Source organism: Electrona antarctica (genome assembly GCF_951216825.1).
Source record: "Electrona antarctica genome assembly, chromosome: 3".
Taxonomy (NCBI): domain Eukaryota; kingdom Metazoa; phylum Chordata; class Actinopteri; order Myctophiformes; family Myctophidae; genus Electrona; species Electrona antarctica.
In genome coordinates, this window is record NC_136808.1 from 8,196,277 (window position 1) to 8,213,855 (window position 17,579).

The 17,579-nt window shown below is 42.9% G+C and overlaps 3 protein-coding genes across 7 annotated transcripts in view; 1 reads left to right on the plus strand and 2 right to left on the minus strand.

Moving 5' to 3' along the window:
• wdr59 (WD repeat domain 59) overlaps window positions 1-1,808 on the minus strand; it is a gene marked incomplete at its 3' end in the record, with an annotated part of 28,586 nt that extends 26,778 nt beyond the window's left edge. For all 4 annotated transcript variants that reach the window (XM_079496482.1, XM_079496480.1, XM_079496481.1 and 1 more), the window contains exons 1-3: window positions 1,694-1,808; window positions 1,218-1,267; window positions 247-382 (exon numbers count right to left, since the gene is read on the minus strand). In XM_079496482.1, the coding sequence (XP_079352608.1) occupies window positions 247-382; window positions 1,218-1,267; window positions 1,694-1,774 (267 nt within the window). In that variant the 5' untranslated portion in view covers window positions 1,775-1,808. The remainder of the gene's footprint in view (window positions 1-246; window positions 383-1,217; window positions 1,268-1,693) is intronic.
• A 763-nt stretch (window positions 1,809-2,571) lies between these two features.
• On the plus strand, window positions 2,572-8,056 carry nob1 (NIN1 (RPN12) binding protein 1 homolog). 2 transcript variants are annotated; one of them, XM_079496693.1, is made up of 9 exons: window positions 2,572-2,696; window positions 3,865-3,997; window positions 4,543-4,676; window positions 5,254-5,325; window positions 5,491-5,634; window positions 5,959-6,213; window positions 6,367-6,464; window positions 6,871-7,015; window positions 7,388-8,056. In XM_079496693.1, the coding sequence occupies exons 1-9, from the start codon at window positions 2,631-2,633 to the stop codon at window positions 7,655-7,657; spliced, it is 1,317 nt and encodes a 438-aa protein (XP_079352819.1). In that variant the 5' UTR covers window positions 2,572-2,630; the 3' UTR covers window positions 7,658-8,056. The 2 variants fall into 2 exon arrangements, with proteins under 2 accessions (XP_079352819.1, XP_079352820.1); XM_079496694.1 differs by having other exon boundaries at window positions 5,494-5,634.
• Window positions 8,057-8,667: 611 nt separating this feature from the next.
• Window positions 8,668-14,856, minus strand: cog8 (component of oligomeric golgi complex 8). Its single transcript, XM_079496496.1, has 5 exons — window positions 14,320-14,856; window positions 12,829-13,036; window positions 10,670-11,494; window positions 10,033-10,201; window positions 8,668-9,590 (listed from the first exon to the last, which is right to left on the minus strand). The coding sequence occupies exons 1-5, from the start codon at window positions 14,652-14,654 to the stop codon at window positions 9,247-9,249; spliced, it is 1,881 nt and encodes a 626-aa protein (XP_079352622.1). The 5' UTR covers window positions 14,655-14,856; the 3' UTR covers window positions 8,668-9,246.
• Between the last annotated feature and the right edge of the window lie 2,723 nt (window positions 14,857-17,579).

Sequence of the window (17,579 nt, forward strand, 5' to 3'; positions counted from 1 at the left end):
AGCAAAAGAATGGATTTTGTCTTGAGTTTTAGGTGAGGATGCCTGGCCACATAAAATGGCATCGACAGTTTGGGGTCGACTATAACAACTTCCACTAGCTGGGATCTGAGGTCAGGGTGCTACCAGGAATCCCACATTCCCGCACCATTTCGGACCAACTAATACGAATTTTGAAACACTTCACGGTTTCGCTTTTGTTTGGTTCTAGGAAAGTGTTTTGTCTTCAAAAATAAAACGGAGACTTACTGAAGCAGCAAAGAGGTGTGACCCAGACTTGTGAGGATTCCACTGCACTGTGCCCACATCCCATTTGCTCTGACGTCCAATTTTACGAGGGGCTTCAGAGGGATTCTCCAGATTTACAATGTAAAGAAACCTTCGCCTGCAATGACAATACCACACAGGCAGATACGTACTGTATATATTTCTCTAATTAGCTTCATCATTTGCTATCACGTGTCTATGAAGGTCAACTGCAGGTGTGATTCTGATTAAATTCAAGGCTATGGGGATGATGCTGATGGTGCAATTGAAAAGCAGTATATAGATAGTAAAAATAGATAATGCTGCTAGGAGTACTAAAAGTTTGATGAGTTGATGATGAGATACAATAAACAAATTTGGTATACTGAAAAAGTCACTGTCACATCATTCGATTCTATGTAGAATGGACAAATGAATCATAGAAGATGGTACACCTTTTGTGCCAAACATGGTTTGATGATCTAATATGCTTTATCTTGATAATATATCAATATATCGTGTTAATATACATTTCACATAATGTGATAATGTAACAATTAAGCAACAACAACCAAAGGGTGCTCAAGTTCAGTACACAAAACACTCCAGAAAATCTGAATATGAACAAAATGTGACAGTGACTTTAAAGGAAAACAGGAATACCAGACGACTCGCCTCGGCGAAAAGTGTTAATGTAGTTAACAGTTAAGTTAGTATTTCCCTCCCTCCCTGAAATCAGAAATTATCTTGTATACAGATTTATTTGATTGTATAGTAGTCGATCTCTATACTCAAAATCAAGGAAGAATAACATGAGACAGATCTGGTGACTGCTTAGTTAATAAGTTAATTTAGGACCTTCTAGCAGCTAATTTCGTTTTATTAAACACATTTCTTCCATATGTAGACATTTCTAGTGATTCTGTAATGCGAGGGCAGAAATCACTTGCAAGTGAAAAGAGATGATAACATACCCAGACAGGACGGCATGGCGCCCCAAGCAATCCACAGACATAGCTGTTGCCTGAGGAAAGTATGAAATAGGAACAATTTATGTTGACATAGAAGTGCCGACATGGTAGGGTAGTTTATATATTTATAAACAAAAGAGACTGCACATAATTGTTGAGTGGAAATACATTTGTTAGTTACACGTAGTGAGTGAAATATTAATGTTGATGAGATGGACGTGAACATTAAAGCAACTCTTGTCTTATGCTGGGCTGGGGGGGGGGGGCTTTGCTAGAGAAAACTTCAACTAATTATGTCCACACTGCAGTAGAATTAGCCTAAGATTTAGACTCTCGTAGATGTATTTTTCGAATCAAAAAATACATCTACGAGAGTCTAAATCTTAGGCTGCAGTAGAATAAAAACGTTGTCCGGCTGAAGCAGGCTTTAGAACACACAGCGCATTGATTTTAAGGTGTTATTGCCAATGAATACCAACCTGTGCATCTCTAAATTCAACCACCACATTCTCACTGCTCCAGCGGGCAGCCATCTTCCTTTCCTCATGACAACAAAACATCACGTGACCACTTGGCTCTCCTCTGATTGGCTGGTGGGAGTGGTTCTCCTCAGGGTTTCCATGTCTGCTTATTATTATAAGCTTGTTCTCTGTTGAGTTGTGCTTGAAATGTTAATAAGTTAATAAATAAATAAATAAAAGTTAATAAATAAATAATAATAAAAATAAAAAAGAAATACAAATAAAAACCATCTTCCAGATATTCCACTATTCTTCTTATTTTATTTTATTTTTGAGTGGTGTAAACCACTCCTACAACTGGCTTTGTTAGTGCAGAAAACATGAGCATGTTTGCTATGTTCACCCTGTTCACCCGGGTGTGATTTCACAACTGGCTTTGTTAGTGCAGAAAAAATGAGCATGGTTGCTATGTTCACCCTGTTCACCCGGGTGTGATTTCACTACGTCAGACATGATTTCATTACGTCAGACAGGCTATATTACACCACTCAGTTCACACGGGTGTGATTTTTTTTTTTTTCAATATATTTTGAAAATAGCAGATCTAAAAGCTCACAACGCTTTGGATTGATTGATTGATGAATTTATTTTACAGATTGGATAATTACAGTACATTTCAAGCACAACTCCAAAAACTGTTAACTGTTAACTGTTAACTGTTAACCTAGCCTCACCAGGCTTTCCACCACCTCGGAGGAAAGTTAACTGTGGACGACACCATAAAGTATTATATTACACTTGACTTGTTTACAATAGGGTCCGGTCCACCATGTTCAATTCATCATAGCTCAGTGCGTAGTTAGTTGCATTTTTGGGCTTGTTTGCCTAGAACCTGGCAACCCTGGTTCTCCTCCTCATAGATCTATGCTCCTCCTCCTCTCCTCCTGAATGCAACATGGCGGCCCTGGTGGAGCATGTTGTCGCTGACGCTGCTGCGTTTCTGAAGAAAGCGCCTCTGCAGGTCAGCTTTTATTTATTCACCTCTTTATTCTTGTATTCACAATAATGTCATTGTCATACGAGTCCAAACATTTAATGTACGTTACGTTGTGGTTTTGCTACGTCGTCATTCATTCATTACTGTGTGTCTGTGTTGCCTGCAGAGACCTCCGTAGCGCATCATGTCTGTTGTGTTGTTTAATTTCACTGTTCCCACTTTGATTGTGCATTTAAGGCCACGGACGGAGCCCCATTTGATACGAGTTTCTATATAATTTCATTTAATCTGTGGGATCCCAATCTACACACAGTAACATGCTCAGTGTTTTCATTTTAATTCTGAGAGAGCCTGTCTGCCATCAGTGGAACCAAAATGGACCACAATAGAAACAAGCCCCTGCCCCCACCATCTGGTTCCATTTGTACACTCTCAGAGTTAAATTAACAGTGATTTTACAATATAAATTGGGGGTCCCAGAGATAGAAATGCCATTAAATGGGGGTCCGTAGACAAATGCATGTCAAACTAAGGGGTCCGACTCCTTGAAATTAAACTGGTTGAGAATCACTGCTAGAGCCGTAAAAATCTTCTCTTATGGGGGTCCCTGGCATATCTTTTCAAATGGGGGGTCCGCTGGATAATTAGTGTCCATTTGGGGGTCCTTGACATAATAAAGCATTCAATCAAACAATGGACCCATTTGGTTCAATTTATAAATTTAGTTAACTATCAAGCCCACTATTTGGGCCCACCTAGAACCCCCCTCAACAAGGATCTCTTCTCTCTAAATGTCATAAGATCTTAGTCGACTAAATCTACAGTTGATTTAGTCGACTAAAATGTGCCTTGATGCCATCGTAATGGCATCAATACATATGCTGAAAATAGCAGATCTACAAGCTCACGTGATGCATTGTGAGCTTGTAGATCTGCTATTTTCAGCATGCAACCAAGTGTAAAATGACTTATACTGGACCCACTGTCCACTAGTCCCTTTCTAACATTTTAGTCTAGTTTTTATCTGTTGACGAAATTGTCAATACATTTTGTCTTAGCTTTAGTCATCATAGCTTAGTTTCCATTTAGTTTTCCTCAGCGAAAAAAGGTAGTCGGCGAACATTTTCCGTCTTAGTCGACAAAAACAACACTGCTAGTGAGACACTAATCATTGTGTTTGTTGCAATCGCAGGACATCGGACAGAATATCTACACGCTGAAAGATGTGGTTGATGAGATTCGAGACAAAGCCACCAAGAGGAGTCTGGCAGTCCTCCCATACCAGCTCCACCTCAAAGAGCCTAACCCTGAATACATCAGATTGGGTACATGTCACCATAGACATATCTATGCATGTCACATCATCCATTTGACATGAATAAGGTCAATGCGATTCATTTAAATCACTGTTTCACAAAACGACTCTAGTTCCTGCATTTAAGAAAAAATACATATTTCAAACGATTTCTTTTTTTAATTAACCCATTTAGGCCTGACCTCAAAATTAAAAAAAAATCTTCTAAATCCTCCAGATTTCTGAAATAAATATTTTCACTATTTTTCAAAAATAGCAGACCTACAAGCTTGTAGCTCGCTATGAGCTTGTAGATCTGCTATTTTTCAATAGCTAAATTATAACAATGTTTAAAACACCAAAAGGGGTTCCCGCCCAAAATGGGTTAAAGACACTTTTTTTTTATTCTAAGAAATACCATGATAAAAAGAATCAACGCATTGTGTGCTTGTAGATCTGCTATTTTCACTAGTTTGGGTCCTGGGTAAACAACGTCTCTCTTTTGGGTCTCGACCTGAAAAGTTTAGGAATCAGATTTCAGATCACAGCACTTTTATATCTGCCCTCTGTTTTCAGTGACCGAGTTCTCCAAGAAGACAGGCGACTACCCCAGTCTCTCGGCCACGGACATCAAGGTGATGGCCCTGACCTATCAACTGGAGCTGGAGCATGTTGGTGCAGACCATCTGAAAAAAGAGCCGGACGTCAAGGTAAACATGAGCCATGTCAACAATGGGTAGATGGATGGCAGACTTGGTTATATTGGCCCTTTTGTACACACACAGCATGACTGTATCAGTGATGTAAATAGGTTTTCAATGTAATGAGTCCCGGGATGGTCTTTTAGAAGATGAGTCCCAGGGACATTTCATGAGTCCCACTTCAACGATGTTAGGAGTCATATTTTGCCATTTTTACATTTAACTCCCATTTCATTTGATATGGTTATAATGTGGTTATATTCATGTAGAAAAGCAAAATAAACTAGAATAAAAAACAGTACAGTAGTACAGTACTGCATCCCGTGGATGCAGAGGTCGTTGTTTTATTGCATCCCTTAACTATAAACTGTGTTTTGGGATGCAAAATGCACCCTATTTTAATCTCTGCTGTAATATATATGAATATAAGGTGCCTTTCTGTGTACACACTTGCTGTTCTGGAGCTCAGACTCAGCTTCCATGAAGGCACATACAGTACTATATTGCATTGAGTTTCATTTACGTTTATAATGACACTACTCCTGTTGCTTTCTGTAGTAAGAGACACTGACCGTTTTTATCTTAGGTTCAGGTTCAGAGCACACTGCGACATCCGGAGGCTCCAGTAAATATTGCAGGATTCCACTTCCCCTCCAAGGTAAGTCTTTGCTCAGCTTTGGTATCGGTAGCGATGGCATTTTTAGTATATCACTATGTTTAAACATCTTGTACGATAAAATAATCTTCGCGTATACTCATACTCAGTCATGATCACAAAAGAAATGTCAAGGGCATTTGTAATTTGGTCGATGGCCCTCTTTAGAAGTCGGGAGATGGGGAATCGAGTGGACGACAGACCCCGGCACAGCAGACACAGTACCCTTCCTCTGAGATTCCAGAGTTTAACAGCTTCCAGTTCTGGAGGAACCCACTGCCCTCCATCGAGGCTGATCTGTTGGACTTGCTGGTGAGTTAACTACTGGTACATGAACCGCTGAGTAAAATGAATTGTGAGGAGCACTTTAACTGTTATGTGATAATAGAACTATTTTAATCAAGTGGTGGAAATGGGCTTCCTTAGGATAATAGCACTCCTGATAAGAGTAAAAATATGTTTCTGTTGCTTTCTTTATTTTTATTTACCCTGTTGCTCTGTAGGAGCCTAACTGGCTATAAGACGGTTGGTCGGTGTTTTTCTCTCTCGAGATCCACTGTCCACATGACTTGATTTAATATTTTGGGTGAACTGCCCCATTTGCCATTTTAAATTGTAATCTGTTTTTGCTCGCAGAATGTGGACGGTATTTCTGTATTGGACAACAGTGGAACAGAGATCGAGACGTTGTCTGAGGAATTCTCAGATGAAGTGAGTGAGGAGGAGGAGGAGGATGACGATGATGATGATGCTGACTATGATGGCGATGATGACAAAGGAGGTGGATGGATCACTCCCAGTAACATCAAGCAAATGAAGAGTGAGTCGGGTGTTGGGACAGCTCCAGCTGATGTCAAAGTGGGCTGCCTGACTACTGACTTTGCCATGCAGGTAAAACGAATAGGTGGTGAAATCCGTGTTTCATGAAAACGATTCTGTTCATTCAAGAAAACCACATATCACTCGCACAGTGCAACATGTATATTCAACTTCAGGGTGAGTTCCTTTTCACAAAGTTATTGACAAAGTGTGTCTTCTTTCCAGAACGTTCTCATTCAGATTGGACTGCATGTCCTTTCAATCAACGGAATGCTCATAAAGCATGCAAGAAACCACATCCTGCGCTGCCACGCTTGTTATAAGTGAGAACATTTAATCCAGTATCGCTATTTATTAAGTGTGATTTGAAAAAACCTTTTTTTTTACGGGTATAGTGTTAATTCAACAGTGTTTGGCCTTTCTATTATAATTGCATTGGTTTTGTTTATTCCATCTTACTTCCATCTCTAGGTAGTGACTGCATCATTGCTTATTTGTGCAAGCTGTATATTGTCATACATTATCTAGTAGTCTATCATTTATATACTACCTCTGATCCAATTATGACTCCACTGCACTTTTACTTGCTGTGAATAATACCTATACCCTAGTTACATTTATTTAAAACTTTAGTTTTTAACTTTGTATGTACATTGTTGAGATATGTAAATATCTGTTTGCACCGTTTAACTATTGTGACAAATTAACTGAAATACATTTTAATTTCAGGACCACAACAAATATGGAAAAGATATTCTGCCCTCACTGTGGCAACAAGACATTAAAGAAGATTGCAGTGACCATCAATGAGGACGGTAGCATGTTTATGCATTTCTCCAAAAACCCCAAAGTCATGAGCCGGAAGGGATTGAGGGTAAGATGAGAAAAAAATAAAAAGATGTTTGATACATTTTGTGCACATACACATCTTTGGGGCCGCAGTTCACTTAAACAAGGAGCGCTCAACAGAACCTTCCAAGAGTTGCAACTTGTGAGCTCTCCGTTTTGAATAAAATGGGACAGCATATCTCCGAAATGTGTAGTTCTACATGCAATCTCCTTTTTATATACATCAGCTTGACAGTACACTCGATATATATTTACCAGTTTAGAAACAAGTTCAGACAAATAAAATGACCAGATTCTAACTTTCGACTCGCTGGGACAAATCATGTTTGTATAGAGTATCACTCGAATGAGTTTCTCACAAGTACACAACTGAGCCAACTTTTCATCTCCCTTGCAGTACGCTCTGCCCATGCCTAAAGGTGGGAAACACACCAACAACCCCCATCTGGTGGAGGACCAGCGCTTCCCCCAGCAGAGGCCGAATCGTAAGGCCCTAAAGAAGACCGATGTTTTAAGCCAGGACCATGTGGTTACTGGCTCACCGTTCTGCGAGACCGATATCTACAGCCGTGCCGCCAACCTAGACATACGGGACGGCCATGGCGGAGGTGGCCGGCGAAGGGTGAACCCCAATGCCGCCCATAAGAAGTTTGTCAAAAAGAGATGAAGACATTGATACAGGAAACGTTATGCGGCAACAATAAGGGACAGAGCTGGGCAAAAGGAATGTCAGCTAAAGCAAACAAAGATGAAGGCTGTATCCCATCCGGCAAAAAAAAGAAAATCATTAATCAAAAATAATCATACTATCCACAGGCCAAATATATTTTGTATACTTCTGTATGGAAGAAAATATATTTTCAGTGACCAAATTGTCATACTTGAAAAAGGTCTCAAATACATATTTTGGCCTCTTGATTATTATTTTTTTGCGGTATGAATTAGCTTGCCTCAAGGACAACTGGCACTCATGCTATAAGACTGAAAACAGTATTTTGTTAACTGACTTTTCAAAAGGTGAAGTGAACTAATGTTAAATTAAAGCTATTGTTAAACCCTGTGCAAATGTGTTGTGGATTTGCTTGTAACATTTTGGGCTGGCGACCCACAAAACTGCTTTGTAAACTATGCATTGTAAACTCTTTGCAAATTGCAGTTAATAATTAAAACAAATACTACCCAAAATACAACTGAACGGTTGGGAATTTCTTGTGACAGTTACACATTTTATCATGTTTTAGTAATATTCAAGTTTTTACACGCACAAAAAAAAATGACTCACCTGCTTTATATTACTGATATTTTTATTCAATCACAGGAGCTGCTGTTCACCCATTTTACAGTATCTTATTTTTTTATCCCATGATTTTGCAACCCATTTTTTCACAGTGTCAATTATCTAATGTAATCCTGGGCGCTATGCATGAGGAGTCCAAGCTGCTTCTTCACCTGACAGGGGAGTTTCCCCGGCCGGACGTAGCGGGTGGAAGGAACGTTATTCCGACCAGTTCCTTTCCCCTCCATCAGGTGCCCCGGCTGGCCAGGAGGAGGTAGTTTGGAGACCAGGATTACTGCATGTTTTTGTGAGGGTAGCCTACCTACCCTAGGGGACACGGGGAAAACATGCAGACTCCACACAAAGGCCCTTTCACCCATTTTACAGTATCAAACAAGTCCTACAGTTTACCTGATTTTCAGGACTTTTACTTTAAATAAATCTGAATTCCTTAAAGCTACAATCATTGTGTGTGTGAATAAAACATTTAACCTGTTATCGAACAGTGCTAAATACAACTAGCACGGCATCACATCTGCTTTGTTGTTGGAGGTGGTCTCCCTGCTCTTCTATTGACATTTAGATCATGGGGTTGTGTAGGTCAGACCAAACTGGTTCAAAATAATTCAATGAAACTCAAAGCCTAATATTTCCTCTGCTCAAAGTCAGTTTGTCTTTCCGTCTCAGCAGTAGAAGTGTTAGGGCCTGCTTCAGTTTGAATCCCAAGTAGAACAGAATTCTTATGGATTGCAGCTTAATTCAAACATGGTTTTCACCAATATACCTTAACCTACTTCCAAATAAATGACAGTGATTTATGAAGAATATTGCTATATATTTTATTTTGTAACGCACTTTGAAAATCTGTAGAAAAGTGCTGTACAACTAAAGTGTATTATTGATTAGACCGTCACCTAAGAGTCCCTTGTGCCACCTTAAGAAAACAGTCAACTGGGCAAACTGATCAAATATAAAAAAGATTACTCCAATGTAAACTCGTCTTCTGTGGCCTCCATTTCTAGTACTTCAGGACTTGGGTAATTTAGTATAGCGTCCAACTCGGGGTCAGAGAAGCTCTGCGCTGATTCAGCAGGCAATGGGTCTGCAGGTTTGGACTCCTTAGACAACAAGGAATCCATTAAAGGTTCAGTGGGTTGAGGTTCATCTGTAGTGCTGAGGATGTCACTTATGAGCTCGGCGCTGATGTCCACCTCTGGCGCCACCACCTCCCGCTCGGGCAACACAAACTCCAAAGGCTCCAGAACTGCGTCCACGTCAACACGACCCAGGTTGCCGTACTTGTGGAGTTGTGTTGGAGGAACACCTATAAGCATGAGAGGGATAGAATATAGTTAACCCATTTAGGCCTGACCTCGAAATTTAAAAAAAAATCTTCTAAATCCTCCAGTTTTCTGAAATAAATATTTTCACGGTTTTTAAAAAATAGCAGACCTATGAGCTTGTAGATCTGCTATTTTTCAATAGCTAAATTATAATAATGTTTAAAACACCAAAAGGGGTTCCCGCCCAAAATGGGTTAAATTCAAACATAACACAGTCGGAGTCCATTTACAAAGTATGTTTGCAAAAACCCAAAAAAGTTATGTAATTTATTTGCTCTCTATACAAAAGGAGAAATATATTAAGTTGTACAAAACAAGTTATATGAACAGGTACTAATTTAAATCTTAAGCACGTGTACTTATAACTACAAATTATACACAAAAGGGTTTTGCCTCAAGTGTACAGGCAGATTAAATACTTACCCAGAATGAGAGCTAACTGGGCTGGGGGGAACAAGACTTGCAAACAGCGGTTAAGGAAAGGAACCAGGTCCTCTGCAAAAGAACAGCAGAACTGGACAAACAGCTCCTTCTCCCTGCTGCTGAAGGCAGACTCTTCTGCTCTGTGGAACACCAGGATCAGCTTGGTCACCTGGACGGAAAACGGAAATTAATAAAATCATTGGTGCCATTATAGTACTGGAATATACAAAACACACAATACATTATACACAGCATATTGTACAAATGTAACATGCCCATATATGGGGAGACCACTTTAACCCATTCTGGGCAGGAACCCCTTTTCGTGTTTTTAAGCATTATGTCATACTTTACTTTCGCTATTGAAAAATAGCAGATCTACAAGCTAGGTCTGCTATTCTTTTTAAATCGTGAAAATGTGGCGCAAATCTGTGAATATATTCTTTCAGAGCGAACATTTTTTATCTCAAATCTTTGCTTCTGGAGGGGGGGGGGGGTCCCTGGAACACCATATTTCCAAATGGAGGTCGGTGGCCAATTACATATCATTGTTGTGGTCCTTGACATGAAATATTGAGAACCACTGATGCAGAAACATAAGGTTTTTCAGAAAACTCTTGAGGCCACGACACACTACCTTCATAAGTGCATCCTCGAGGTATTTGGTGACCTCCTGGGCCAGCCCAATGGGGCAGCAGAGCCGCAGGTCATTGAAGGCAGTCAGGATGTTGTTGAGGAAGCAGGCCAGGGGCTGGAAGTCCAGGAGAGCCATGGGGGGTTGCAGGGAGCCAGGCTGCGTGCTGGGCACCGCCACCGGGATGGTGCCACCCAGCATCGAAGGCAGGGAGATCAACGTGTACATGTTCATGTCCTCCTGGAACTTGTCGACCGCCTCAAGCACCGCTTTGCGGAAGGTGTCCGCCGCCACCCTCTGGAACATGGGCGGCAGCTGGCCGCGGAAGTCCGCCCCCACCCTGCTGAAAGACAGGCCGAAATACATGCACTGACCCAGCAGGGAGTCGAGTCGTCCGCCCACCCCGCGCTGGAGGTCCCTCTCCAGGGTCTGCAGGAACTCGGCCACCTTCCGCACCACCCAGCCATAGAAGATGGCACTCTCGTTGATCATCTGTCCTCCCGAGGGAGGAGGCATCAGCGGGTCCTCGTCGGAGAAGATGGCGCGGTACTGGGTGATGATGTCAAACAGGTGGACTCTGCACGCCTCGATGGTCTTGGTGATGTGGAAGTAGGGGTCGTCGGCGGGGACGGCGGCGAGGATGGAGTTCAGCCAGCTGCCGCGCGCCTGCAGGAACTTCACCCTCAGCTCCGCCTCCGTGAACACGTCCATCCTGCGGAGGTAGCCAATCACGCGGAGGCAAGCGGGGAGCTGGGAGTTGCTGCGGAGCTGCTGCAGCAGCTGGTTCAGCATGAGCTGAGCGGACTGCCGCACCTCTTGGACGATTCCCTGATGAATGAAAAAAGTTATTAATATCCCATTTAGACCTGAGGACGATTCTACAAATGCCTTCTAAAATCCTGACAGTTTTCTGAAAAACCCTGTTTCTGTGTCAGTGGTGCTCAACCTTTTCATGTCCTTTCGGCCTGAAGAAGGCCGAAACGTTGCTATGACTCTTTAAAATAAAGTTCTTGAACCAGCAAGTGGCGGTGTGCGGGTAAAGCAAAGCAAAGTTACTATATTTACCCAGGGTATCTGGGCTAAGCTCAAGAACTTGTTTCCAGCCAGGCCCTGCTCATAGAACATTTCATGGTAGAGGTTCAATGCCTCAAGGGCACTTCAGCGGTGGTAATTTTAACGTGTCGGACCGCTGATTCGAACTGGCGACCTTCCGGTATCAAGACCGCTCCGCAATCCGTTCGGCCACCGCTGCCTCCTTCCTCCCTCCTCCTTCCTCATAACGTTTGCTGTACTGCCAGGACCTATACGCACCTGCTATAAAATTGAACCGGGTGTGCGGAAGTCATCCCTCGAATATGTCAAGGACCCCGAAAATATATGTATTTGGCCACCGACCCCCATCTGAAAATATGTTGTTCCAGGGACCCCCCCCCCCCCAGAAACAAAGATTTAAGTTAAAAACGTTCGCTCTAAAAAGATTTGCGCCACATTTTCGCGATTTAAAATAAATAGCAGACCTACAAGCTCATAGCGGACCTATTGAAAAATAGCAGCTATTGAAAAATAGCAGACCTACAAGCTCATAGCGCGGCACTCTGTGCCGCGCTATGAGCTTGTAGATCTGCTATTTTTCAATAGCTAAAGAATAACATAATGCTTAAAACACCAAAAGGGGTTCCCGCCCAAAATGGGTTATAGACATGTATTGCTTTTAGGGATGGACCGATGTGGAAATTCTTGGCTGATACCGATGTTTAAAATAACAATTTAGCCGATACTGATACAGATATATGTTTATTTAGTTTTTGTTGTTTTTATTTGTGCCGGGGAAACAAATAGATCTTCAATACAAGAAATAAGCTAATAGCACAGGCATACTCTTCACATATTAGAGCATGTCTGAAATAAGTGTCAGAGCTGAAATAGACATTAGTTATGTTGTCCACAGAAGTGAACCTTTCAAGCCTGTTTTCTCAACTTGCTGTTTTCTGCAAGACATTACTCTATATCACTCTCAAACTGAACAACCAATGTCAATTTGAAGCTATGATTCCATGCTTTCATATGACATGAAAAAACGAAAATTAAAAAAAAAATCCAATGGCAGTCCAGTCAAATTTAGTCACAAATGTTTATAAAGAGGACACGGCTTGCAACGTTACCTGGATCACTGGGAGCGATGAATGCTTCTTCTCCAGCCTCTTGACATACGCGGCCAGCTCCAGGGCCTCCTCGTAGTATCCGTTGCGGACGCAGGTGTCCATGAGCTGAGGGATCTCCAAAATCTCCAGGATTTCCGTGTGACGGTTCAACGTGAGGCTGTTCATGCGACGGCTGGCCCCGATCTCTTCTGCCTCGGTCATGAACCCCCTGGATGATGATGATGATGATGATGGCATCATGGCAGACACACCACATGACAACCGTTAAATTGTCCCTTTCTTTCTTTATTTGTTTATTTAGTCGGGACAGTGTATATGAACATTACATTAAAAATGCAGTGTAAATATACCAGATTTAGCAAAACATGCTAATTTCCATCTGCAGTCCCCAGACATCAAACAATACAAACAGTGAGTGACATACAGGACATAGCATACAAATACAAACGTAATAAGACTAGTAAGAATTTAAAAAAAAAAGAAAACTATTATTAGGGTAGGTTTACTCTAATAAGCTCTCTAACACAGCATAAAAAAGAGATACACCTAAAATAATCATGAATGGTTGCAGCTTTGAGCCCTGTTCAGCTTTGAGCCGAACACTAAAATACACACTAAAATACCCAGCGGTCATTTATCCATTTATTGAGTGAGTAGTATACAAATCATTTTACACTCGGAGTAGGGTTTTTTACTGTGTACTGTACTGTTACTTCTACTCGACTACATCTCAGAGGCATACATTATAGAAAGAGAAGAGGACACTGGAGCAGCACGGACATTTAGAGCCTTTTATTAGGTGCTACGTATACAGAACGACTAACGTTTCGACCTTGCAGTCTTCATCAGTCTTCTTTCATGACTCCGTCCGTTCTTCTCCAGTGTCCTCTTTTCCTTCTGCAACGTATGTCGTTGTACCTGTGAGGCACCGGATCAGCCGTTCCAGGCTTGACTCCCTTTGTTTCAGGCATATCCACTACAATTTATACATTTTAAACTTGTGAAGTGGGACATGCTGCACAATGAGTACTTTTTACTTTAGTATATACCAAAACTTTTGTACTTGAGACATCTACTTGTATAGAGTATCCTGTAGTATTGATACTACTTAAGATGAGTCTACATTCTACAACACCGCTAGCGAGACCCACCTTTTTAAGTAAGCATTCCCCTAAACATGTTTTACTGCTTATGATGTTGCTTATACGCTTCTTTTATTGTATTCTATCTTTTATTTATCTTATTTTATCTTTTTGCCATTCTTATTAATATTTGTAGCACTTTGAGATTCGTGAGAATGTAAAGCGTTTTATAAATAAAATGCAATATTATTATAGCTCTGGTCCATATTAACTAGTGAACCAATAGCGCCCCCATCTGGCGGAGTCAGGTTAGGTCCACTGGGTCCAATATTGTCCTGGATCTCGTCCATCCAGAGCCATTATTATTCTTCCACCACTAACTACTCTTATATCTCTGGCACCGACTGACCTGCATTTCTCCCCGAAGCTGGGCAGCTTGTCCAGCAGCTTCTCCACGCTGCTCTCCACGCGACCGAAGTCCCGGTAGATCTCCTGGGTGCAGTCGGCCGTGCGGATGAACGTCTTGTAGTTGGAGAAGGCCAGCTCCCGGGTCTGCAGCAGGATGAGAGCCCGCTCCTCGGACAGCCTCTCCGGCTCGCGGCTCAGCTTCTCCACGCCGTACGAGCTCAGCTCGGACAGGTAGGCCGCGAAGTCCGGGTTGTTCCTCCACTTCTCCGGGAAGCTGTCCTTGAAGATGGACGCCAGGATGCTCTCATCCTCCACGTCTACTACAGCAGCTGACATGTTGTTTACACTTTACTTTATACAGAAGCAGAACTAAAATCTCACAGTCCACACACACAGAGAGGTGGAACTTTCCTCTACGTCAGCGAAAGCACGAGCACCTCACTAAATAAACGCGTATGTTATGGAAGTTAAACATTTTTCATATTATCCATGACTTACGACAAAAACGCGAATATTAACATAACATAAACATGAAACAACCTACTTCCCTTTCCGGGGTCTTCTTCTTCTTCGTTTGGCTTCTGGCAGGCTGTACACAGGCGAGTGTAAGTGTAATACTGCCCTCCACAGGCGATGGGTATACTTTCCCTACACTTTTGGATAAAGATCAGTGGAGTGGAGAAAATTCAAGACTGTTCTTCCAACATTCTGCCTCGGGTGTAAAAATAGACTTAAAGGAGAATACTTAGAGGCCCTGGACTGCCAATTCCATAAACATCTGCTGCTTCTCATTCCTATATCTCTCACATAAGAACACAACATGGTGTACCGTCTCAACATATTTAATTTTCACATCACAGGTTTTCATTTTTAGGCCGTTTTTTGGTATCAATACTGCAATGTTGTGTTGCTCTGTTCGGAATTCAAAATGTACTTGCAGTGCAAGTAGTGTGTGTGTGTGTGTGTGTGTGTGTGTGTGTGTGTGTGTGTGTGTGTGTGTGTGTGTGTGTGTGTGTGTGTGTGTGTGTGTGTGTGTGTGTGCGCGCACGTGTGCGTGATTCTGGTGAAAAGGATATGTACCAACTACCAACCCCAACACATTTAGAGGTAGAGCCATTACACACATTTAATGTGTATGTGACCGTGACGACTCCAAGTTGTCTACATAGTGATAGTAGTTATAACTGTTAAAAGGTGCCCAGTTGTCTTAAGTGCCCACATATCCCTAGTGCCCAGCTGTCCAAGTGCCCACTCATCCAGGTGCCCAGATGGTTTTGGTGCCCACATGTCCGTGGTGCCAACTTGACCGGGTTACCCTATATAATTCATGTGTTCAACACGGATCAGATTTTCCATATTACTACAACTTTGGCTTCCAAAGTTTGCAGGATTGGTCCATTCTGAACAAAATGCCTCAAATCATGAACTTAGTGTGTAGTTTCCGCGAAATATTGCACGCACAGTTCCAATAGGCCACGGAAGAAAAGTCCCCCTTTTCTCATTGGCCGGTTATAGGGCCACCGGCAGGAGGCCGCAATAACCTACCTGACATACGGTGAATAAAATGTTCAATCAATCAAACCTGGCAGAGACCCACCTGTGCTCCAAGGAACACTTTACTGGTTTAAATCTGTTTTCCGTTGTGGACTATTTCTTTTCACTGGCTGCTTTCCGTGACACCGTCTTGTTAGCATTAACATATTTGTGTCTATCGTTCCTGTTCATTCTTACTTTGTTTCTGCAGCCCAACCCACCCTCCCAGTGGCTGGCGCCACTTCCTCTTGTCATCATGCCTGCACAGCCGATGCAAGGCTTTCCATTGGTGTATGGCTGCTCTTTGGCACAGTGGCCACAGATCATCCTGGTGGCTAGTTCCATGAGGTGGTCCTGGTCCTTATCATGGCACACGTCACATGGATAGGCCCGGCCACAGCAAGGAAACCTTAGCCAGCGGCGGCTTTGTTTATAATGCATGCAGGTTCCATTTTCTGGCAGTGGCTTTCCCTTTTGCACAGCAGGGTCTCGTATGTTTCTCCGATAGTTCAGACCTGAACCACTCAAGTCTGCTGTGTTAGAAGAAGAATGCAGCTGAATGTACTGGAATCTTGTGCTGTCAATGAGGATACTGAGTTTGCTGTGGCAGTGCTCGCAATTAAAATCCTTAGCCCGACCGTAGCAGAGGCTCTGTACAGGGACATCCTGAGAGCAGCCCAGGCATCCAGCCGTGAGCTCACATTCCCGAAGCACGAGGTCAACAGGAGTGGCATTGTTCAGGTCCAGGTAGCCCAGGACGTCACTGTAGTGGTGGAGCATGCTGGGCCTGAACGTGGCATTAATGCCAGCGCTGCAGTTCTCACACTGAGCCACGCAAGGCGTCCTCCCACTCAGGGTCAGGTCTGCCATCACCTTGCACCTATTGCACTGTAGACAAATGGTGATGTGTCTGGCCACTACGGTAGCTGTGCCCTCTCCCAGCCTGAGGCCCAGTAGCTTTACCTCCGTGCCTTTGCGGGGATCGCTGATCCTAATGTTCTCCGCAAGTAGATGAGCCTTGTTGTCCCTTTCCTCCTGTTGCTCATCATCACAGCCTGGTCTCCCCTGATCTGCTGCTGTCCCGTTTCCTTCCGTCTTCTCGTCTTCGTGGACAGCAATGTGGGAGACGGGGTGCAGGGGTTCATTGCACTTGCACACCGTTGCCTGGAGCTCCTGGTACGGCACAAACTGTAATCCAGCTCTCTCTAACTCCATGTCTTTTTTCAACTGTCTGGCTCCCTCGGTGTAGAGTCTCTCCAAGCTACGGTCAGGCAGCGAAGAAATGGCCGGAGCAGTAGTTCCACCTTTCCCATCAACCGGTTGGTTGCGTGCTTGGCTTGAAGCCACTCCAGCGATGCCTGTTGTACATGCCTTCCCATTACTGATGGCAGAGCCTGGTCAGTTGGTATGTCTAATGTGAAAACCTCCTGAGGATAACTCACTGGGAAGCTCACCACGATATCAATTTCTTTCAGGTCAAAAGGCCAGTCGGGATCAGTGGCCTGAACAGTTGCCCTATAAAAAGTAACTCGGCCATCACCTTGCTCCTGAATAATAAGCCGATTATTGGGGAAACGCTTCATCATTTGTCTGATCTCAGTTTGTCGTAGCTTCTTGATTTCCTCTGCCAGGTGATGGGGCTTTAACTCCCGGAGTACATTAGGACAGGGTACTGACATCCTGTGTGAACCTGCTTTCATTCAGCTGTAGTATAGCCGACTGGTCATC